This window comes from Symphalangus syndactylus, chromosome 21 (genome assembly GCF_028878055.3).
Source record: "Symphalangus syndactylus isolate Jambi chromosome 21, NHGRI_mSymSyn1-v2.1_pri, whole genome shotgun sequence".
Lineage (NCBI taxonomy): Eukaryota > Metazoa > Chordata > Mammalia > Primates > Hylobatidae > Symphalangus > Symphalangus syndactylus.
This window is the reverse complement of record NC_072443.2, coordinates 79,256,796-79,282,036: the sequence shown is the minus strand read 5'-3', so window position 1 is coordinate 79,282,036 and position 25,241 is coordinate 79,256,796. Positions and strand designations below refer to the sequence as shown.

Here is a 25,241-nt window from a genome sequence, read left to right as displayed (position 1 = left end):
CCATCAGCGAAGTATTGAGGGGCTGATCTGTGCTCCAACTGATCCCTATTTCCACTTAGAATTCACCCTCACAGCCACCCCTTATTACAGGTATTATCCAAAGCTCCAAAGCCTGGAGCCCAATGTCACACAGCTAGTAAGTATCCTGAATATCTAGGTAATGATTCTCCCCTCCCAGTCCCCGAGCTCCCCTCGGTAAAACCAAAACCGTGCATAGAAACACAAGCAAACACACTGGGGTCAGCCACGGGGCCAAACGTAAGGAAGCAGTCAGCAGAGGAGAAGCATTGCTCACCTGACTCCAAGCGCCAGCTTTCCATTTGGGGCATCTTCCTCCTCGGCACTTTCTGTGCCCATGTGGCTTAGCCAGGTGTTTACAGTAATCACTTTCTAAATGGCTTCCATCTTTTGCCATGCAGTAAACATTTCGTTGTTTATGCCCTCGACCACAAGAGACAGAACACTGCAATATAAAGCAATGGCAAGGTTGTTGTTGTTTTTTAATCACACGGAGTTTGAGAAAAAACCTGCGTCGTGAGATGTTAAGACAATGCCTAACAAGAGTTACCATTCCCCTCTTTTACAGCGCCAGTTTGGATAGTATCTCAAGGCTCAATAGGGAAGGAAGGTAGTATTAAAAAAAAAAAAAAAAAAGTCCATAGCATTACAGCAGCAATCCTGTGTGGCATTTTTGGCTCACTCAAGAGTGTGGGTAAATCCTGAGAACTGGAGCCAAAAATAAAGCTCATGAACCTGAAATTACCATGAAATTCTGATTTTAAGAAGTCCTACTATGAAATAGTGATATATTTCTTCAACAAAATGCCTTGTGATTCACTGATTGGGATAAAGGTGCATTTCCAAAATACAACTATGTTCAATTTCTTAATTAAATGATTTAAGAAGAAAACTCTTCAACCGTTTTCCAGAGCATAAGCTCTCATTTTCCCAGTCCATCGGGAAGAGGTGAAAAAGGCACGTTAGAAACTGAAAGGTACGCCAGCAGGTAAGTCTGTGCCAATTTTGGGAGGGAGGCATTACCTTTCAACTTTGATCTGCAGATTCACTGGACTGTTTTAAATGTGACCTTGTCTGACCACATCTGAGAAACTTGACTTGGATTTCAGATTAGGTTTCTCAGAAAGGTTTAGGAATCAAAGTGCCCATGGAGTTGGGACAAAAATTTGATATGACAGCTTCTTGTAAAACAGGCAAGAGGCTGGCCCCAGTGAGTGTGCTGAGATATGCAATGTCCATTGCCTCATTAGTGATTACAGAAGTCATTACCACTCAGATCATGAGCTGCTGGCTCAGGTTTTCAAGACACATTATTTCCCAATATAATGGTCTTGCTTTTTAGAGGGAAATGAATTTAAGAATGAAGAACAAAATGTGAAAACGCAATGAAAACAGATTTCAAGTGTCACTTCCTTCTATTCAATATTTCTTATTTCCCCCACTAACTTTGTGATTTTGTTAAATTACCAACATGCCCTTTTATGCCTAATAAATAGCACCATGTGAAACATGTAACTCATGAAACATATTAACTCAACCACTATTACCAAGCATGCGCACAGTTATCCATTCATAAATGTACCAGACATGTTTTTCTAGTAAACACAAACCACTATAAAAATTTCAATAGTTGCTCATAGAGAAATGTGAAGTACATATATTAATATATTTGGCTTGAATTTTTTTAACTTTAGGAGGTGAAAATATTGCTGTTTTCATTTGAGCTCTAATCTTATGAATATTATGATTTGGAGTAGTCATTCTGAAAATCTTAATGGAGTATACAGGATGGAAGGAAGTCACCCAACTTGAAGTATCTATACCAAAACAAAAATATTCATCATTCAACCTATAGTGTTTGATCTATATAAAGACTTTGCGATATAATTCTAGAAGGCTTTTAGAATGAAGTTCCTAGAAGTATCTCCACAAATCTCTAAAAGTGAGCTGATGACTTGCACACAGATAATCTCTATTAATAGTGACCAATTTTAATATTTTAAAATGTTTCTCTGAAAAGAAAATAATATAAGGGTTCAATTAGATTTGGAATGAATTCATTTATTTATTCAACAAACATTTGTAGAGCACCTACTATGTTCCAGAAATTATGCAAAGTACTAGAAATGTAGCGATAAACAAAATTGACAAGTCTCTGCCTTCATGGAGCTTACAGACCAATGAGGGAAGCTGACATTAATTAAGTGACGACAAAAATAAATATATGATTATTCATCGAGATAAGTACTAGGAAACAAACAGGCTGAAGTGGTTGGAAGAGGGCTCACTGAGGCACTTCCTGGGGTCAGGCAGCAAAGCTATGAGCTACAATTATGAGTTTGGATTTTATTCTGCCCAAGATGAAAAATCACTGAAGAGTTTCAAGTCAGAGTAAGACACGGTCTGATTTCTGTTTCAAAACATTTAATTTGCCTGAGTAGAGCCCAAGTGGAAATACAGTGTGAGTGGAAATGAGAAAGTGACTTAGGAATGCTTAGGTAGGGGAAGTTGGGAGGCTGAGGCAGGAGAATGGTGTGAACCCGGGAGGCGGAGCTTGCAGTGAGCCGAGATGGCGCCACTGTACTCCAGCCTGGGCGAAAGAGCAAGACTCCGTCTCAAAAAAAAAAAAAAAAAAAGATGTATTTTTTTGAAGTAGAAATGATGGATCTACTCTAGGGTGGAGAGGAAAGGGCAGTATCAGGGATAACTTTCAGGTTTCTGGTTTGGGCAACTGGGTAGAGAGTGATAATACTTACAGAGATGGGGAAAACTGGGAGATACAGCATTGGGAGTCAAAGATAAATTTATTTCTAGGAAATGAGTTGAACTTAAAGGATGTAGAGTCATGGGTGGTAAAATTTGCTTGGCTAGGGTGAAGAAACATAGCTGTGTCAGAGTAACCAAATGAACATGGGTGACCTTAACACAAGTCTATCTGTAGGGACAGTCATTTCAGTATACAAATAGTCCAAACAAGCTGTCTCTTAATATATAAGGGAAAAGAGAGTTGTTAGAAATATTAATTTAGTAATATACTGTGGTCATCAGAAGTTACAGCCTAAAAGTTTGCAACAATCTGTAGAGGAAGAATTGGAAAAGGTACAACTCTCTCACATTTTTGAGCCAGGCACTGCCCTAAGACTTTATACGCATCATCTAATTTAATCATCCCAATAACCCAGTGAAACTCAGTAATAGAGATAGGTACTATTAGTGGAGACAATTGATGTTTTCAGAATGGCATAACCACACTGCTTTATATAGTGCTTCCCACATGACTTCAACACAAATGAATACATTTCTGCTGGAAACAAGAACAGCGCAATGAAAAATAGTTAAATTATCACCAATCTTACTGATAAAAATTCATCTGAGGTATAACTGACATCTATTGCTAATGGAATGAAGATGGATGAAGTAGCTTCTAAATACAATGCCTTATCTTTTCACTATCTGGACTAGCTGCAACCTACCCATTCCAGTGTTTTGTTTTTGTTGTTAAATTTGGGGACTTGACTGGAATTGACTTGGAAAAAACAATGCAGCACTTGCCATACATATTATCTGCCTAATATTGTTAAGATCTAAAGGCAATTAGGAAATTCTCAAGGTATCTAATCTGATAGCAAATACTCTTCTTTTAATGCTTTCTAACTTACCAGTGAAGAAAAGCAGCTGCTCGTGGAAATGTTCAAATCTAACAGGTTTATTAATGGGCCTACTATGACCTGATAGAGGGGCTGTCATTTTGATAATCAAATAAACACAAGTTACAGCTCTCACATTCTGAGGGAAATTTCCATCAGATCATTTCCAGTCCTTTCTCAGGCACTGACTTTTACATCACCGTGTGTCATTGAGACATAATCATTAAATTTAGCGCATCACCTAGTACATGCTATTTATTGGTTACACATCGGATAGTTCTTGCTCTAGGGAATATTTAATTCCTCAAATTCACAGCCAAAAAGCCTCCTACTTGGCCAACAGGACTCTGACTCTTTTTTTCCTTGGGAAACAACCCAACTTTGTGTAACAGAATGATTTTCCTCCCAACTTTGAGCAAGACTCCCAGACAATGTAGTCTCTGCTTGTTACTTAGCAGCACCAAGGTCAGCATCCCAAGTGCCTGGGTATTCAGGCTTTTGTTTCTGTGGGGTGGCTTGAAGGGGATGTTGAAAGGTGGTGTTTTGTTCAGAGACTGTGTTAACACTTTTCACTAATTAAGGTCTAAGAGCTTGAAATCCTTGCATTTCAATTTATATGGTGGAAAGGAAACTCAAGACATGGGCCGTCTGTTCTTAACCTCTATCGAGGGCTCTCTCTCAAGCAGTAGCACTGGATATGGTGCAGACGAATTTGGGTTTGGTGTGCTGTCTCTGGTTTTAGGGACGCCCCACATTGGTCCTTTCACTTATACCAAGGAATGTGGTTTCTTAGTTATTGAGAAGCCAGAAAACAGCCCTGGTGTGTCTGCCTGAATGAGGAGGGCTGGAGAACTAAAGAGAATAGGATCCCTGGGGTTGCTGAGGCTGCCAAGGACATGGACATCCAAAAGAAGATGGATTTCTACATAGAGTTGCTAAAGATACCATAAGGAACCAAGAAGGAATAAGAAGGGGAAGGTAGAGGTCAGAGATGTACATAGGATCTGGCCAGAAAGAGGCTTCTGGGTGGGGCTGGAAGATGCAGGGGCTTAGAAAAAGCAGGGGCGGCTGGGTGTGGTGGCTCAGACCTGTAATCCCAGCACTTTGGTAGGCCGAGGCGTGCGGATCACAAGGTCAAGAGATCAGGACCACCCCAGCCAACATGGTGAAACCCCGTCTCTACTAAAAATACAAAAATTAGCTGGGCATGGTGGCGTGCACCAGTAGTTCCAGCTACTCAGGAGGCTGAGGAAGGAGAATCTCTTGAACCTGGGAGGCAGAGGTTGCAGTAAGCCGAGATCCTCCATTGCACTCCAGCCTGGCAACAGAGTGAGTGAGACTCCATCTCAAAAATAAATAAATAAATAAATAAATAATTAAAAAAAGGAAAAAGAAAAAAAGAAAAGGCAGGGGCTTAGAAAAAGCACTAGAAGGGGAATGAATGAGGACCAGGACTGCCTGAGTTAGAGCAGATGCCTGCTATGCAAGGACTAATGGATGGGCCAGGGGGACAGCCCTAGCACAGTGTCTGGGCACAGTTCTATGTATCTAGGTGATTCTCATCTCCAAGCGGTGGTCTGGATTGATGAGATTCTGTATACATGAAATATGAAATGGGGGTGCTGACCAACTAGTCCATATTTCCAACCACAGGACTGGCTGACAGCAGGTGAGAAATAACAAGCACTGAAAGGCCAAGAGAAACGTCATATACTAGAACCTATTACCACGCTGTCAAGGCTCTTCTGATCTAAGGATTTTTGACAACAGATGGCTAACCATCACTCAGATAGGTGTTTTGAGACAGGAGACTGAAGGAATTACTATTAAAGGCCTTTCCCTTGTGAGTCTACAGACTATAAAAATAACATCTAAATCGCTTCATTTAAAAAATATTCAGTTGTATCTTTTCATACAACAATAAACTCTTCTTGATTCTACTCTCATTTTAACTTTAACAAAACATAAAATCACAGCTCATCTGGAAAGTACGTCATCAGAAAGGATGCAATGCATATGCCCAAGGTTCAGGACTGCCTTTGCCAATGACAGTGACAAATGAAGTGAATACTGCATGAGCGTCACACTGTTGGGGGAGGCAAAGGAGATGCCAGCTTGTACCTACTATTCCACTGAAGAAAGACCATAAACACAAGGATATAGATTTAGTGATCAAAGTTTCAAACATTGCTCAGTGGAAGGCCTGGAAAACCATGGGGGGTTTACCACATGGAAAAAAGAGAGTAGCTGCAACTCACACATGTTTACTTGCTGCTTTCCACACTGTAGTCAGTCAGCAAATATTTATGGAAATGAATGAACATATGATAGCTATAGCCATCACAGAGGCGTACTATAAACCAATGTCACATTTTTGCAAAGGTCGGAAAGAAAGAACCACCTGGAATCTGACTCATGGTGCTAATGCTGAACTCATTTGGCACAAGTTATTTAGATTCACAAAGGCCACCCCAAGAGCACTCTCTTTCAGTTTGAGCAGAACTCCTGAAAATCATACTAGCTACCTTTCACTGTGTTCTTAGTATGAGCAGGATACTGGGATAAAGAACACTGGCTTCTTTCATTTAATTCCAACAGCAGTCTGGTGGCTTAGGCGCTACTAGGATTTTTTTTTGTATCGACAAGGAGACTGAGGGTCAAAGAGGTGGCGTCACTTGCCCAGGGTCATAGCACCAGGAAGCAGGAGAGTTAGGCTTTAAATACAGCATGGCTGGTCACTCTGGCTCATGACTTTAATCCCAGAATTTTGGAAGGCAGAGGTGGGAGGATCACTTGAACCCAGGAGTTTGAGACCAGCCTGGGCAACATGACAAGACCCCATCTCTACATAAAAAAAAAAAAGAAAAAGAAAAATTAGCTGGGCATGGTGGTGCATGGCTATTGTTCCCACTGCTTGGGCAACTGAGGTATGAGCATTGATTGAGCCTAGGAGTTTGGGGTTAGTGAGCTATGACTGTGCTACTGCACTCCAGCCTGGTTGACAGGGCAAGACACACACACACACACACACCCCCCACCACACACACACCCCACACACCCCAACCACTTTAATCCTTAAGCTACACTGGAAAAATGGCCTGGTTAAGACAACCAGTTGCTCACCTCTACTTACCCATGGCAACAACAGAAAGCAAGGACCTCAAGAAATGTCTCTTAAGAGTATTTTAGAGTTGCCTGATTCCTCAGTCTCCCAGGAAGAGAGTAGCTACGCAATGTTAATAGTTCTGACTTTAATACCTTTTCTCACAACACCTTTAGTGCCTGTGAAGAAAGACACTACAAAATGCAAACATATAATCCCATAAATAAAGGGCCACATTTCCCCTTGGCTGAAGCTACCCTACTTTTCTCTTGGACATTTTTCAGGGTTTATTAACTCGTTGAGGCCTGCCAGATGCCACACAGTAAATTACTATTTCCATTGACGGGTGAATGCTCTTTACATGGTCAAGAAGGGAAGGCTGCAGGTTGTCAATTTTGGCCCCCTGGCAATTCACCAAGGAAAAATCTCTCGAATGCTCAATCTGCAGGACATCTCAAAGATTATTCTGTCCATCTATTTATTTTACAAATTCAAGACTAGAGAAAAGGAGACATGTTGTGCCCAAGGTCACACAGCAGGGAAGGAGAAAATGCAGGCTGAAGAAGCTTCTGTCCCTAGCACAGAATGCTATTTGGCTCCAGCTGCAATGGGGGCCTGGGGCTAGGTTCTGGTGTTGTTCAAAAACCACAGCTAACCACGCACTCTGATTCTTTCTCATCCCCAAGCAAGAATGTAACAACCTCTTGTTCCAAAGCACCAGCGAAGAGCAAATTCCAAGGGGTGCTTGGGTGCTGCCAACATAGGAAATGGCAGCTGGGGTGGTGGGGAGGGTGCTTGTCTTCATTTTGCTCTAAAATGTTGCAAAGGTTTGAGAGTCAGATAGGCCTGGGCTGGAATCCTACCCTACCTGTCATTTTACCAAGGTGCCACTAGGGGCAAGTGACTTCACCTCTCTCAGCTCAGATTTGTTCTCTGTAAGATGGGAGAATAGTAGTATCTGTAGCCAATATCACTGTGTTACAATCAAATGAGACAATGCATGCAAAGCTCTTTGTGTTTCAGCCAGACAGCATACAAATGGTACATTTTTTTTTGCATCATTACTACTATTGTTTCTATTCAGCGGACTCTTTTAGAATATCTCTTAACGCGAAGTTTAAAAGGTGAGTTTAAAAAAATTTTGTTAACTAATGGAGTCTAACATTCTAACACAGGCACTGATAGGTAAAGGTAGGACTTTGGCAAGATCTCATCCCTGTGAATGGGCAAAGGTCCCGGAGAAATCAATCCACAGAGCAGTTATATATGTTGAAGATTCCTTCTGTAGTGCCCTTTTCTCTGTTAGAGACTATTACTTACCAGTATTGTCTCTTCTCACCAGAGTAAGGAGAGGAGAGATGCTATATCTGAATGCCACATCCCTTTTCTACTCCATCATTCCCTGCTTACACTTAGGTTTTCTCAAGAACTCCTGCATTTCTCCCTTGTCTTTTGTTATGCCATTTCTTTAAATGTCCCGAGCCACAGAAGCAGCATTAATGATAGCCATTACAGAATCCACAGTCACTCACTTCCCTGCCACACCCTGCTCTGCTGTGAGAGTTGTCACAGTCCTTTGTCAAAAAACGTATCTCCTTATTGGCAATGAACTCACTTAGGGGAGGTTTTACAGGCTTCTCACAAAACAAGAATGGCTCTGAACAGTGGCAGCGACAACCAAAATATTGAGGAAAAATGGAGAGAAAGCTTTACCAGGAAACAAGGGCTGTGACTTCAGGGCGTAAAGCCAGTGTTGACAAGGCCTGCCTGATGGCTGTTTATGTCTGGGACCACCCTGGCACTTATTACCATGAAAAGGAGCTGAGAGTGCCTGAGATTGGCAGGGAACACCAAGGAAGAAAGAGGATGTGGGAGTCACGGTCATCCCAGCCGGATGGGGCATTAGGCCGTCCTCCCGTCCCCACTGCCCCCCAACAGTCCAGCCTTTGCAATGCTACAAAGGTCTAAGAAAAGGAACCAAGATTCACATGTCAACTCTTGGAGCACAGTCGAAGGCTGCTGTCAATATGAGAACCAAGTAGGTGGCCCTGCATATGCTTAGTAAGGGAGATGGCAGGGTCAGGCAGATAAAGGGAGACAATGAGAGGCTCACATCCTCCACTCCCACCCCATCATCCCCAGGAATATGGGGGACAGGGCTCTCCAGTTCCCCAACCTTCGATCTCACAATGTAACAACTTCATATTAGATTTTAACATTAAATATAGCAGCGTATAAAATTAGTTATGCAAGCTATGAAACCCAAATTAGGGTTCTTTTTGTTCTGCAAGAATGGAAACATTTTACCATTGTTTTCCCCATCAAGAAAGAAACAAAAACCAAGGAAATCTGCAAATGTAGCACCTGGTGAATTCTATCGTGGCTATATCCAGGGGTACCCTGGGGAACTGATGACAATAATCACCAGGCAGTGTTACCCCTCATGTGGGTAACAGGGCCCTATTACCCTGTTGATTCCTCATTCCCAGACACATTGCCTGTTTTTGTAGGACTTCTTTTCCCTTTCAAGGTTTACCTGGTGATTATTTGTAACCTGACATCAGCAGAATAATGATGTTCACATTTTTCAGGAAAGAGGCGAAGATAATACAAGGACCCACTCTGTGCCTGCCATGGGATTATTTATGAAAGCCGTCTGGAAGACAGGGAGGGCGGTGGGTGAGAAATTTGTTCCAGAGGTGAGTGAAGTTGTGTCTGAGTAAGTAATTGGTGGGAAAGCTATGACTGGTAGGAACAGTAACCAAAGTTTCTTGGTACTCTCAAGGTGGACTGTGATTGAAGGCCTGGACTGGAGAGTTCAAGGCTACCTGGAGATGTCAGTCTGCTAGGAGATGACAGTGCTGGGGCAGACCCACTTGACATGACTTACGCTACTGTCAAAAGCAGTCAGGGGACAGAGCTGGAAAGCTTCAGCCACCTGAAATGCTTCTGTAGACAAGCGATCCATGTACCTAACCAATGTCTGCCCCTTGGATCTTGTCCTCTTCCCAAAGAACTATCTATGCGTCAACAAGTCATTTAAAAGACACCAGGACACAGTTCATTCAGTTGCTTCCTCCAGTCTTGCTTTCTCTGCCTGTCTGGCCCTTCCTCTGTAAGCTCGATATGAAAGGAGCATCTTTACAGGCCAGCATGTCAGGTAGACTATCCTGAAAATTTTATAACATTTTTGGGAAGCAGCTTATGTAATTAATTTACTTGTGGGTGGATATTAATGCCAACTCCAGAACTAAGATGTGCATACTTGTCTGAGCCTGTATCCAGAGAAATGTATCTCAGCAGCAGGGATAAAGGTCATTTTAACCATTATCGAATTAGATGCTCATCCTCCAATTTAGCATTGCTGTATCGGGAGTTTGGACAGCACACAGTCACTCTCGATATGCATTATTCAAGTCCTTTGTGGCTTTTCTTGTCTCCTCTTCCTGCCTTCCTTTTGGTTAAAAAAAAAAAAGGCTCAAAAGTACCACTATGAAAGGACACGATGAGAAGTAAGAACCAGATAAAATGTAAATGGCTCACAACACAGAAGACTTGGCATTGAAAAAGGCTAAAATTACGTTTGATGGTTTTCTGCAAATTCAAATGATTCCTACACTACTCTGAGATGTATTCAGATGGAAATAGATTGAGGCAGAAGGGTGTAGTAGCTATGAACACGGTGTTAGGACAGTCAGACCTGGTCTGACTGGAGATATCTTTCTGTTATTTTTTGCAGGATGCTTAACCACTGCAAGCATCTATATTCAGTTCTGTCTAACAGAGATACGAAGTGATGATGCCTACACATCTCAAACTTAACATGTTCAAAACAGAAGTCCTGATCTTCCTCCACAAATCTGTTCTTCCTGTAGGCTTCCCCATTTTAATCAGTGGCAACTCCACCCTTTCACTTCTCCAGTCCATAAAACGGGAGTCATTGTGACCCCTTTCTGACTCTTGCACCCCATAGTCAACTCTCAGCGAATCCTTTGGCACTATCTCAAAAATTCTTCCAAATCCTACCACTCCTTACCACTTCCCTTGTGACCACTGTCATCTGAGCAATGCTTTCTCTCATCTGAGTTACTACAATGGTCTTACCACTTCCATCTGTGTTCCTCCTGTACCCTCTGCTAAATTCAGAAGCCAGAGTCAACCTTTAAAAACAAATTCATGTTCCTACTTAGTGCCTCCACCCACCTTTTCACTGCCAGTCCCTTCCTATCTCACAGTGAAAACAAAAACTCCTTCCAATAGGCTAACCCTCCTTCCTCTACTTGCCCAGCAGTCTGCCTCCATGTTGGTCTCCCTCAGTTTCATCTGTAATTTCCTATCTTATCATTCACACCCTCTGTTCTAGCCACATTAGTCTCTTTGCTATCACTAAGAGATGCCTGGTGTACTCCCACTTTCAGGCCTTAACCTGTAATACTCTTCTCCCAAATACTCACATGGCTTGCTTTTGTATTTTTCCCCTATCTTTGCTCAAATGTCACTTTCTTAATGGAGACTTCCCTAAACCTCCTTTTAGTTAATTTAGTCAAGCTCTAATTTAATTTAATCTAATTCTCACCTACTCTTCTATGCTATCTCCTATCCCTCTTCCCTAATTTATTTTTATCTAAGTCAAATAATACATATTTGACTTTTTTGTTTTGTTTATGATTTGTAGCTTGTCTCCACTCCCCGCTAGAATGTAAGCATAATGAGTTCAAAGGTTTTTGTGTGTTTTTGTCACTCCTATATCCAAAATCCAGAATGGTACCTGGTTTATAAAAAACACTCAAACATTTATGGAATGTACAAATGAATGCATGAAACAAGTGAATAAATAATATCCAATAGAGCCTAGAACCACTTATCTCACAAGAATAAAGATTAAGTAAACATTCTGCACAATGCTCAGTTTATTGTTAGAACCAAATAAATAACGATTGCTGTCTCCTGTCTCTTATATCCATTCAGTCCAAAACTAGCCACATATTCTTGTGGTTTAATATTTAACTCATATCTACAGAACTAAATGCACAGGGGACATCTAAAGGGAACATAATCTGAGAATATCATATAAAACAAGCAGACAAGAGGCAGAAGCTAGGAACTCAGAATACTACACTGCCCTGCAAATGCAAGAAACATTGACAGTGCATTCTTAGCCACTGATCCCACCACATACCCTGAGTGTCATATAATGTTGTTTCCTCTCCCTGAAGATGTCATCTTAGAGTGACATTTTTGTCAGATGGGTGGAAAAATGCATATATATATATATATATATATATATATATATATATATGAGAAACAGAATACAATGAAATGCAATACTCTAGAATGGGTTTTATCCAGGCCAGGTATTTTCTTTCTTCTGGCTGGAAACATCTAAAAGCATAAAAGTGAAGATTCGCTCTTCTGTTCCAAAACAATGTGTCTCAGTAATCCTGATCAATTTTTTTAATAAGTTTTCTTTCATTTAGAAAAAGCCTTGCTTTCAAATATAGGATATTCAGGACTCTAAAACCAACACTGAGCCCAATATTTTGTAGAGTGAATTTGATAGAATGAAATCATAGCCACCCTCCTGCAAACTCTCTACAGCCAGTCCCCACCAAGTCTACCTCTTATGGAGAGTACTTTTTACCCAAATATTAGGATCAGGCCGTGTCCAGGAAGACCAAATTTTCTTGGCTCAGTAAGACCTTTCCTTACAAATGTACTAATTCTCATCATTTTAGGATGCTGTAAAAGTCCAGGGGGAAACCATTTCAAAGCTCTGGCCTGAGGTTGCTGGGTGACCCAGTCCAAATTTGAGTTTCTTTGAAAGCCATTCAAAACCAAGTGAAATGTAAAAAAAGGCCCTATTCAGAAATGCAAATATTCAGCTATCTCTGACTTGTGATAAGTAAAATAAACAAAATCAGGAATCTGGCTAAAAACCCTTGGGAAACATTCAGATTCCAAGGACTCAGTCCCAGGGACTTCAATAAAGCAAAAGAGGGCTGAACTGGCTTCTGCTCATGCTTATTTCTTTTATGCGTCACAAACCAAAATTCATGTTTCTAGAAGTTTTGAAAGCTCCCCAAGAGAGGCAGTGGAAAAACATGGGGCTTTGGAGTCCATCAGCTCTGGATCCAATAATTACTGACTGTATAATTATTGGGAACCTTTCTTCACTTCCCTGAATCTCAGTTTTCCTATCTGCACAATAGACATCATAAGACCTGTTTTGCAAGGATTGTAAGAGGATTGGCAATAATGCATACAAAGGACCTGGTCAAGGCCAGGGCTTACATTAGATGTTTAATAAATGAGGGCCTTTGTTATTATTTTCCACTTCTATTCAAATCCATTTGGCCAATTGCAAATGGGTGCTTTTATGTGCCACATCGGGAAATGTAAGACAATTAATTGTCCATCAGTTGGTAACTACTGAAGTGGATAAAGTCATTCATTCAGAGCAGTGAGCTTTTTGGTGGTGGTGGTGTGTCTTTGTTTAGGGGCAATTTCTCTTTTTAAAAAAAATTTTAATTTTATTTAAAATTTTAATCTATTTATTTATTTATTTAGAGACCAGGTTGTGAGACTGGCTAATTTTTGTATTTTTGGTAGAGATAGGATTTCACCACGTTGCCAAGGCTGGTCTCAAACTCCTGGGCTTAAGCAAACCACCTGCCTTGGGCTTCCCAAAGTGCTGGAATTACAGGTGTGAGTCACCATGCCTGGCCGAGATTTCTCATTTTTTAGGGATTCTTCCCTACGCAAAACATTGGCATGTGCTCAATTTATAGCCTAGAATTACTGGTAAGATTACAGTTAGGCAAAAGTCAAAATTCAATTTCTAATTTTAAAGGGCTTTTCACATAGCCAATTGGTAATTTAAGGTTCCAATTAATTCTGAAAGGCAGCATCCACTTTCCTTATGGAAAACCAAGATCTCTCCCACATTGGGCACCAGTGTGTAAGTCTGTTCTTCAATAACTATTTCTGTGGTCTTCCGTCAAATAAAGTTTGGACATTGCAGGGAAAATCCAATGTTTCATTAGAGTGTAGGTCCCACCATAAAATTTCTGAGGTTGATGACAGTGTCATGGGTTTTTCTTTGCCTTTCCTCTACTAATAGATTTCTTCTCCAGTCTCAAAGCTTTGGAGTCACTACTAGTGTTTATGGTCATTGTTAATGACCTTTTTAAAGGAAAATAATTGAGATTGATTTTCCTTCTGGGACCAAGACATATCATCTAAAATGTTTTCTGACCCTCTGATCTCAGAGTTGTGCCTGCCATTTTGAGTGTGTTTGTGTGGCATGGGGGTTGGGGTTGGGAAATGTATAGCATTTGCCATCTGCTAGAGGAGCAAAGATTTGCAGAGTGGAAAAGAGGAGGTGCGAGGAGGTAGAACTGCAGAAACTTGCTTCCCCAGAAGTTCATGTATAGGAAAGCCAAGTTAATGCCACATATTTGGAAAAGGTGACCCCCTATGTATAGTTTTCTCTGATGGATTTTTAAAAAACCCAGATAAAGTGGAAATGTCTGACTGTGAAAACTTGGTGATCTCTACAACATAAGGATTTCACTTCCCTTTGAGGAGGAAGGGAACGATTTTATAACCTCAGACTTCTCTGACTTAACAAATAGGGACTTGGTATCAAATATGTCTGGTAAATGCTGATGTTCTACCCCTCTAATACCCATAGGAATACGGAAAGGGAAATTCTGCTGTGAGAAATTCATAGAACTACCTGGCAGAAAAGGAAGGGTGATATTGTCTCCCAGGGAATATTTGGCAACGTCTGAAGACATTTTTCACTGTCACAACCGAGGGGGTATGCTATTGGCATCTAGTAGGTAGAGGTCAAGGATGCTGATAAGCATCTACAATGTCCCAAACAGTCCCCACAACAAAAAATTATCTGGCCCCAAATGTCAATAGTGCCAATGTTGGGAAACCCTGCTTCATACCTATTCACAATCCATGGAACACTTTATGTACTGCTGTCTTAGTCCCTAATCAGAAATTCTCAGGTACAATGCTCACGGGAATTAATCCTACTTCCAGAAGAGTTCTCAAAAGAGAAACCTGTATACTCAACTCTGACGCTCAAGTCTGACAAATTCCTAGATACTGCTGACCTATTCATATATTCAAATTCTATCACTGATATGGGAAGCTCTGTTTGAAACATAAACTTAAAAAGGAATCTCTATATATGAACTATCAGTGCTATCAGACAATGCTAACATTATGAACATGATGAGGATATAACCCTTGTTTTCTTAGAAATGCCCACCCACATTTATGCTGTTCTTTTAGTTTATTACTCTTGTTAAAGTTGCCATGCAGAATGTCTATTGATCAGTTGGGCACATCTGCACACATTTATAATATCTGCCACCTCTTTTAACTCTCAAGCCCGCCCCACAAAATGAGTGACGGTGCTTGTTGATTTGCAGATTCACAGTCTGGTGAGACAAGTTTGAGATCTCATATTTTCAGCTCATCCTTGAAAACCTTTCTTGGATTTGACTGACCTTGATGGCTCCCTGGAATCTCACCTACATTTTATGGGAAATTCAACTCTCCAGAGAGAAGAGCTTTCAGATAGCTATGGGACTTGCAACTATGACTTTCAGCTTTCATTTTTGAATGAGGCTCCAAATGTCTCAATGGTGGCACTATTTCCAGATTTGGGGTAAGCCAATTCTTTGTTGTTGGGGTTGTGCTGTGAATTGTAGACTATTAAGCAGCATTCCTGGCCTCTACCCACTAGATGCCCATAGCACCTGCATCCCCATCGTAACAGCCAAAACTGTCTCCAGACATTGCCAAATGTCCACCAGAGGCTAAAATCACCTCCCAGTTGAGAACCATTGAATTATACTAAGGTTCTCAGAAAGTCCTTCAGCAAGTTCTCAAAACTGAATTGATTCAAATTGACTTGGTGAGGTCAGGTCACGCAGAGATTCTTTGTTGATGGGGGTTGTAAAGGGCCTGCTGAACATATGCTCAACGAAGTCAGGGGTTGGGAAACCCCCATCTATAGAAAACGTGCCGTGTACAACGTGAAATCAATTCCCATGCACAACAATGAAGATCCCAATTACAATGAACAAACACGTTCTTCTGAACAGCACTTCCTCCCTGACATCATGTCCATGACCCTGCACCCTGCGGGGGTCTCGGATATGTTATGTCTGACTCAAAGACAACCAAAAAGAAGGAAATAATGATTTCACCAAGAAAGGACACATACCAAGGCAGTAATAGGTAAGTGGGCTAGGCGGGGCTTTTATTAATCTCAAGGAAAACAAACAGCACACATTTTTGGGAAAATGCTTTCATTTTCAAAGGAATCTGGATGTGGACTGGGTAGCAGCTGATTAAAAAAAAGAGGAGTCTGCATATATGGCCAGATATTTACTGGAATTTACTAGGAAGAGATGCAATGAAAGTCTAGATTCCCCTGGGAAAAGGGAAGCAAAAAAATGCACCATTCCTAGAGGCCTTTCAGTTTAGCAGCATGGGTGGGATGGGGAGGAGGGAGGAGGAGAAAAAGCTTAGGAAAGAGAAAATCATGGGAAAAAGCCAATAAAAAAGTAGGAAAGACTGTTTCTGCTGAGCTCTGACTGCCACACCCCACTCCCTTTTTTATCACATTACAGTGCAGATCTCAGATTAAAAACAGCTTCCTAGAATGTGTTAGAATTTTTAAAGTTGTGAAATAAATCCAGATCTACTCTTTACTTTCTTGTGAAGGAAAAAATACACTCTGAATATATTTGTTTCTTTAAGAAATTTTATAAAGTAACTTATTTTGAAAAATTTCCAACTTACAGAAAGATTGCAAGAACATCACAAAGATCTCCCTTATCCCCTCATCCTGAGTCCCCAATTGCCAACATTTCACATTTACTCCTCCCACCTCTCTCTCTATAAGCTATTATCATTTTGTCTTTCCCTGAACAATTTGAGAGTAATTTAGAGACGTAACATCCCATCATCTCTAAAACTCTGTTTCCTCAAATCAGGGACACTCTTTACATAAATACCACACAACTCTCTAAGTCAGGATATCATCATTACTAATACAACAGCACTAAATAATCCTATGTCTTTCTTTTTAATGATTCCCTTCTACCAGTTAGCTCTTTACTTCCATATTTCTGGGCTACTGTGATAAGGAGTTCAGCACCTGAGCAGCTGAGCTCATTCATTCATTTCAACATTGTTTATAGTATGCCTAGTTTGAGAGAGGCACGCAGTTTGAACTGTGGATTTCATTAGGCAGAAGGAAATTAAGGTATGGGGCAATTAAATAAATGATTGGGGAAACAGGTTTTTCACTTACAATGTGTTGGCTCTGTCTATATTTCTTCCTCTGTCCTAGCTAAGAAAAAGGAAGCAAACACAGTCTGCTTTTTCCCTGTTGTATTTCCCTCTGTTCATCTTACCAAGTTCCCAAAACATAACTGTTTTATTATTCACCTGCCACACGGACTAAGGAATACAGAGGTAGTTGTGAGAATGAGGGGTGATGAGAGGAAGAGGATGCAAGAACAGAGTTCAAGGTGGTTGACTGTCCTACGAATGGGAATGAACAAGACTCAGCATTGCTAAGAGTTCAGCTCCTATAGCTTAATTTTAGCTCAATACATAGTTAGGAAGACGTTCCAATGCATTGAATATGCTTTATTTCAACCGGAGAGTTATTATGGTGAGATCACATTTTAGTAAATTTTATCATTTTTCATAATTCACTTGTAAGTGCTATAGCATCTTATTTTCTACTAGAAACCTCATCACCATGAACATCTGTAAAGTCACCTGACTGTCTCTAATAAAATCTATCATCCTGACTATCTATATAGCTACTAAATAAAAAAAAACTTAGATTTATTACCTCAAGTTATTCCATTTCTACTAAAAATGCCAGAGATAGCACCCAATATGTGCTTAATACTGGTTGCTTTTTTCTTAAAATCTTCTGAAAACCCCAAATCTTGCTCTTTTACTTGGTTTAAGACAATTTTCTTATATTCATTCCTGATTTTCTTTGCTTATCCCCTAAGCAAAACTTGTAAATGGCTCAATTAGTTTCAGAACATTTCAAATATTAATAGTTACACTCTGGGATAACATAAAATCCTACATTGTAGACATACCCTTTCCACTCAGGTTACATTTTACCATTTCATCAACTAAACAATGAGATGAGGGGATTATATCTTGGCTTAAACCAGTAGCTTAAAATTCAGAAAATCCGAAGTTCAAATCCTGGTTCAGCCACTTCCCAGCAGTGAGACCTAGAGACCACGACTGAGCAGTGAGATCCACTAAGCGACTTCTCTGATGGTGCTGACTTCATCAGGTAGAGAGGATTAAGTTAGACAAATGTGGGTGAATTGTTTAGCATAATTCTGAGCACAAGTAATGTTCCAAAATGTTTAAGTGGTTGTTATAATAAAAAAAAAATCAAAGTCCTCCCTATAATTACGGGAGGAAACACATTGTGTGAAAAATTAAGTGGGGAAAAATATCTGCTCTTTTGTGGATAACTGAAGCTATCAATTCATTCACTTTCTGAGATATTTCAGAAGAAAATGGCTTAGGGAGAATCATTTGAACTATTTCTCATTTTAGTGGATAGACAACCTGAGAGTGAGCATAATAGATTAATCAGTGCTTCTAAAAACAGACCATCTGTCAGATTATAATTTAATTCAGGATATTGCCCTAAAGTGGGGGGAAAACACTCTATCTGGCCACTGAGAAAGAGAACTGATGACAATTATCAGTCAATTTGCAGTCAATGTTGTTGCATAAATTTAAATTTCTTGGGGCCCTCAGTATAGAGTAAAAATGTGTATCAATAAGAGTTGTTTTTTTTTTTTTTTTTTAACACTGTGGACATTAAGTTTTGCAAAATTAAACGACTACATTTACAGTCATGGAGGAGAGACATTGCCTCAACTCAGTTTCTTCTGATGTGTCTTTGAAACAGAGCCCTGCAAAGCTCATCCGCTCAACCTTCACCTACTGGGTTCAATGAATATGAAAAGCTACCTTCCTGAAACTTTTCCTTCAAAGAGGGAATGATCTCCTGGAATTCAAGCTTCTACAAGGTGGCTACCTGGTGTTTTCCACTTTTGCCTTCTCCTAAAAAGCATCAATCAGGCCTTGCCCTTTCAACCCACTGAACACATAAACATGCTTTCTCCTTAACTGAACTTATGGCCACGATGAACTTGAACTCTGAGATGCACAGAGGAGAGTTTGTTTTAACAGCTGCTTTTACAATGAAGCCCTGGAGTTACTACTGTCAAGACCCCTGGTTCTGATAGGCCGTCTTTTCACTGTCCTCTGCATTTTTCTAATGCCCAGCTGTCAAGGAACACCCACTGAAGTTTTCCAAAACAAAGGCACAAAACACAAGAAAGGCAAGAGAATGCTAATCACTGGATGCATGGGCATCCTATGGGGGGACCCCTTACATGTGGAATAGGGTTTTTCTCCCCAATTCATTTTCACAAATTTATTGATTTCTTTGCTAGTTTATTATTAATTGTTAGAGATGTCCTGTTGCCTGAGGTTACCCTGTCCAAAATGGTAGCCACCAGCGACAGGGAGCTATTTAGAGTAATTAAAAAATTACATTAAGAATGCAGTTTCCTTGTCACTTAACCATGTTTCAAGTGCTCAGTATTAACCATATGTGACTAGTGGCTTCCATAAAGGAAGGCAAAATAGAGAACATTTACATCACTGCAGAAAGCTACTAGATTCTTTTGGCCAAGGCATAAGCTCTTTCTCATAAGAGAAAGGGGATGCAGATCTTACTAAGAGCGATGCATTTCTGGGTTCAGCCTGCATGAATCGTCTTCCACACTACCCCTGGACATGCCTTCCTTGGCTGCCAATTTTCTATTTTATAAATTTCGGGAAAGAGAGGTTATGGTTGTTAAAACCATTCATGACGATGATCCCACTTGAGAGAAAACAACAGCAACAAGCAAAGAAGATGGTGCGGAGATCCGCACATTCCACATCTTTTAATTGGTACCCATTAAATAACAAAGGGAAAAAGTACCCTCAGACCACAACTCTCCACCTTGTGTGGAGGCCAAGGACCCAGCAGGGAGAAGGCAGAAGGTTAGGTTCTCCACTCATCCTGGCTCTTAGACCACTGAACTCACATTTGGGTTCTAATGGAATGGTCATTGGAAGCATATTCTCCGATAGGAGGTTTTTAAAAGTTCTGTGCCATCAGCCAGGCAGCATCTGTCACTTAAAATGACTGGCCAGTTGCACATTTAAAAGCAAAGATAAAATTGCTAATTTATACTTACTGAATAAACATCAGCAGTATCCATGAAGGTACCTACCCTAATAGCAAGTTGTATTTTTATTTTTATGGCGGTGGTGAAGCTGCCAGGAAAACCAAAGTATCAGTTCTTTAATTACATGTGTTTAGTATTCATTTAATACTAAAATTTCTCTTGCTCCCTTAGAACAAAGAGCTCTAACTTGTTCACAGCTGTATCCTTAGCACCTGGAACAGTCCCTGGCCTACAGTAGGCACTTAGAAAGTATTTGTTAAAAATTGAATTTTTTTTTTTTAAAGAAACAACCCAGAGTTTTTTTTATTCTGCCCCAACCCCCAACCCCTGGCATTAAAATAAATCTTCCTCAACTGCCATCACTAATCGCCAGGATTCCCTCCTAGCCAATTACGCTTGGACTCAACCTCCACCCCCCACTCCACATTCCAAAGTTTCTATTTCTTTCCATTCCAGAAGGGCAACTCCAGAACAGGAGTGAGGGAGAGGACCTGGACTCCTCCTCAGAGTCCAGTAACACTCCTAACCCTGCTCCCCCAACCTGTGGACTTTTTAAATCCATGAAAATAGAACCTGTCAAGCTACCACAAAATAGCATCAGAAGGCAGGATCAGTCTTTCATAGGCATACAATCTCTTTAAATACTGAAAAAAGATTATTAAAAGCCTGCTAAGTTTTGTCTCCAGTGAAATAGATGCAGGCAAGTATTTTGATTGTTCTGAACACATTAGAGATGAGTGCTACACAGAACTAAGGTAAACTTTGTTCCACAAAAAACTCTGTGATTTTTTATACTCCATACTGATACAGCCAAATAATGTGGCTCTTCTTTTTTAAAGATGCTAGCAATATGTTTAAACATGTCTTCATTGTAGTAAAAGTATATTTATAAAAAATACGTATGCATTTAATGTGATATTCCTTATAGTCAAAATCTTGATATCATCCTCCTAATCTGGCTAAAAATGTATCCGTAAAATGAAAGAGAGGAATATTTTGCCATTCCCTAAACAACAGCTGTTTGAAGCTTTTGTAATTGCTGGTTATGGGAATTTACCAATAACAGGAATGAATTTGGATTTTCTTTTGCTGGAATCAAATGGACAATGTCATAATTAGCTAAATAATGTTGAGGCTAAATGAAGTTTGAGTTTTAGGCACATCCCTTATGGAATATAAACAGGAACCTAAAAGTTCATTCTGAACATAGGTTGTTTCTTTCTGCCAAAACGAGATTAATAGTCAGTACCCTAACAACAACGTCCTATCACTGAAGTAGATTATCTGCTAGTCAAATGGGTTCCTAACAGCACCTCCTTCATGGGTTAAAACAAGAGGGTTAATGTGATGTGTAGTTGCTTAATTTGGCTTGTTACACAGTAAACACACAGCAAACGTTAGCTATTGTTATCTTCATTTACTTTGGAGAAGTTACCTTATTTCTCACCTTATTAAAAATAACTTCTAACTCATATAGGGACCCTCCTTACCTTGGTCCTTTCACCCATGAATACCATAATAACCTATACTGCAAAAAGGAGGCTCAGGAGAAGGATGAAGTATCAACAGGCCTCCGGGTCATTTTTACGATTTAGATTTTTTTTTGAAAAGGGTAGGCTCTCTTGAAATTTCCAAGGTAGTTGTTGTAGTATTTTATTTTCCTTTAATAAGAAATGCTTTCTGAAATATATTGCAGTGAACAAATAACACAATTGACAAATGCTGTAAGCCTTTTACAGTTTTCTGAACACAGAGAATACACTATAATCAAATTCATGCACATTAGGTTTGCTTTTTCCTGTACCTAGCTGTCTCTTATGTGTTCAGAACCATTTCTTCCAATCACCTTTTTTTGTCTTCTGGCTGTATTTTATCATTATCTACAAATTCAATAAATGGAGTATGCATATTTCATAGTTGAGACTCAGTAACTCAGGACAACAGTATTAGAAAAGAAAAAATACCCAACAAAATGTTAAGCCTCATATATTTTTGTTTATAAATCTAAGCATCATTTCCAACTCAGAAATATGTTTTTAAAGTATCCCTTTAAAATACATACTTGAAGCTGTCTAATTACACAAAGCTAGATACTTGGCTCCTCAGATTTGAGGGAGGGGTTGTACAGGTTGGAGGGAATTTACAAAATTAAAATGTATCCTTTTAAAACCAAAAGAAACATGTACATTCATTTCTAATCCACAGAGCCTACTTGCCTTTACAGTCTGCTGATAAACACTGATTTTTAAAACATTGTATATAAAATTAAATAACATGAAAAAATAAATATGCTTTATTATATAACACATAGAAATCTGTACTGCTCAAAATATTCAGAAAATTCTAGGTGTGGCTGCTTAAAACTGTGTTTAGAAAATATGGTAGTGATATTTACAATCTTTATTTCTTCTACGGAGAGAAGCAGTGAGGTTATAAAATACTGGTATCAAACATTTTCTCTTCCTACCTACAGAAGCTGCAAACTTTAATACGAAAATGAGGTAGACAAAAATTCATAAGTTAGCCAGGCAGAAACAAAAGCACAATTCCTTCGTGAGCTCATAAATTCTCATTACTTGGGTCGACAAGCATTGTTCCAATGCACCTAAAGCAAGGCTCAGACAACATTTTTAGGTTTGTCATGAAAAACCCAAACAAGCAATTTCTCCTAAGGAGAAGCACAGTTTCCAAGGTGATCAGCAAGCAGGTTGACAGGGCAAGGCACAAAGGAACACCGAAGACCCATCTTGGATACATGCTATCACCTAGCAGACCTTTAATCTGTGATTATCTAGATGAACTAGCTTTCTCTAGAATGCTCTGGATTTTTAGCCTACTTTCTGCTGTGGTTTGACAGTATAGAGATCTCTTTCCAATTTACTCCTCTAGTCACAGGACATCATGCATTGACTACTTAGTCTCCTCCTGGGACTGACTGCAGGAGTCGACTGAAAGGCATGTGAGTTTAAGAACCTTATTTCAGGCTGGGCGTGGTGACTCATGTCTGTAATCTCAGAACTTTGTGAGGCCAAGGCAGCAGATCGCCTGAAGTTACGAGTTTGAAACCAGCTTGGCCAACATGGCGAAACCCCGTCTCTACTAAAAATACAAAAATTAGCCAGGCATGGTGGTGAGCATCTATAATCCCAGCTACTTGGGAGGCTGAGGCACGAGAATCGCTTGAACCCAGGAGGAGGAGGTTGCAGTGAGCCGAGATCACACCACTGCACTCCAGCCTGGGCAACAGAGCAAGACTCTGTCTCAAAAAAAAAGAACCTTATTTCAAAAACAAACATTACCAAAAAAAGAGTCCAAAGGCCCATTTTAGAAAGGATAGAAAAGGTTGAATTTCTGGAGGATATTTCTCACCATCATGATTCTTAAATCCGCAATGACTTGAGCCAGAACCAACGGCTGATCTAAGATGGGGACTTAAACCCTAGGTTCACAGAAGCTTCATTTTAGGGACGCTGGAAGCTATATTAATAGTGATTTGGGGTTTCTTTCCTAAATACTGCTCTTTAGTAACAAGTGTTGAAGTAGGCTATCTCCATTTTGACTTTGGAGGAGGCTAATTCACACAGCAGCAGTTGCTTCTTGACATCATCAATGCATGGGAGTACTGGGAGAGAGAATGCAACCAGGCAGAAAGACTAATTGCTACCCTTGGTCTCTAATAAATCTAAGTTGCTTTCTGTTGAAAGCAACATGTTAGCACCTCCAACATACATTTTATTATTGTTAGTTTCACCGTCAGTTACAATGATGAAGCACCATGGAAGTGGCTTTATGGCTATTAACACAGTTACTGAGGTATGCTTACATTTGGAATTACTAAGATATTATACCAAAGCATCCACAGAAATAAAAATACAGTTAAAATCAAAATTCTACAGTAAGAATCTGAAAGACTGCCCTCTCACTCATATATTTAGGAAAAGTAATATATTACAAAGATATCTATTTAAAGAAAATGCTTTTGATTTAATTTTTTAAGATCACAATTAAAAGCCTTGCAGAAATGGCCTTGCTCTTAGACTGTAGAGGCTTTTAAACACATATTTGAATAATGATCACTTTATAAAGAAACCACTGAAATCATATAGGCAGCAAAATGATTTTAAAAATGCATGCACTTTCTTCTGTGCATACTAGAGCATTATACTTTCTTTCTCTCTCTCTCTTTCTTCCTCTGTTTCAGAAAATTGTGTGCAGGCCCAAGGAGAACAACTACATGAAATAAACCTTATGTCTTTAGTTACAATAATTAGCAGTTCATGTTTTAAAATTTAAACATTTATGCTCTTAAAATATCTGCGGGGGAGGGTAGTGATCCTGTGTAAAAAAAAATTTAGTGTATTTAGAAAGTATTTAAGGAAGAGAATACCATGGAAATTAACTTATAATTCTCTAAGACTTATGTTCTTCCCCCTGTTTTCCCAAATAATTCTTCCTGGAGAGGTAAATATAGAATAATCAATGGAACTGAGATGATCAATGGAATCGAGTCTGGGAAGGGAAATGCAGGTTTCTTTTTTTCACCAAACCACAAGAACACGCAATAAATAGGCTTGTGTGTTTCTTCCTAAGGGTTAAGTTTTTTTTTTTTTTTTGGTCAAAATGAATGAACTATGACTTTGTGGAGAGCTAGTAGACTTTCTAAAACATAACTCTGGTACTGGTATTGTTGTTGGTCAAGTGAACTGGGTGAAAATACAATGAGCTTAAGAGGGAATTTCATGAAAAATAACATATAATAGGAGATGAGGGAAGTTGGGAATGTCAGAAGATGTTCCTGACATTCTAAGGTTATTTCTGATCTTCAAAAATGTTCATTTGGGGAAGGTGCCATTATTGTAGGGAAAATGCTCCTAGTGAACTGACTAGAGATACAACAGACCAGAGCTCTGTGACTCAGAGTGGCATTTCCTAAGTTCTGGAAGAAAATACTTACAGTCCAGCTAAATAAATAGTACCAGTGGAGATAATGCTCCAAATTCTTCTAGATTTCTACATAATACAAAGTATGGTGATTATATAGTTAGTGTTACACCTGCAGACACGACCCCAGCCATTGAAACTCTGGACTCTTAGAAACGTCAACAGGTATTAACCATGTCACTTCACTTAATCTGCTCT

General features: G+C 39.7%; 1 protein-coding gene across 2 annotated transcripts in view; it reads right to left on the bottom strand.

Moving 5' to 3' along the window:
- The window catches only part of ADAMTS9 (ADAM metallopeptidase with thrombospondin type 1 motif 9), a 180,608-nt gene that overhangs the window by 57,968 nt on the left and 97,399 nt on the right, over positions 1 to 25,241 (bottom strand). For both annotated transcript variants that reach the window (XM_055259173.2, XM_063630783.1), the window contains one exon: positions 296 to 463. In XM_055259173.2, the coding sequence (XP_055115148.2) occupies positions 296 to 463 (168 nt within the window). The remainder of the gene's footprint in view (positions 1 to 295; positions 464 to 25,241) is intronic.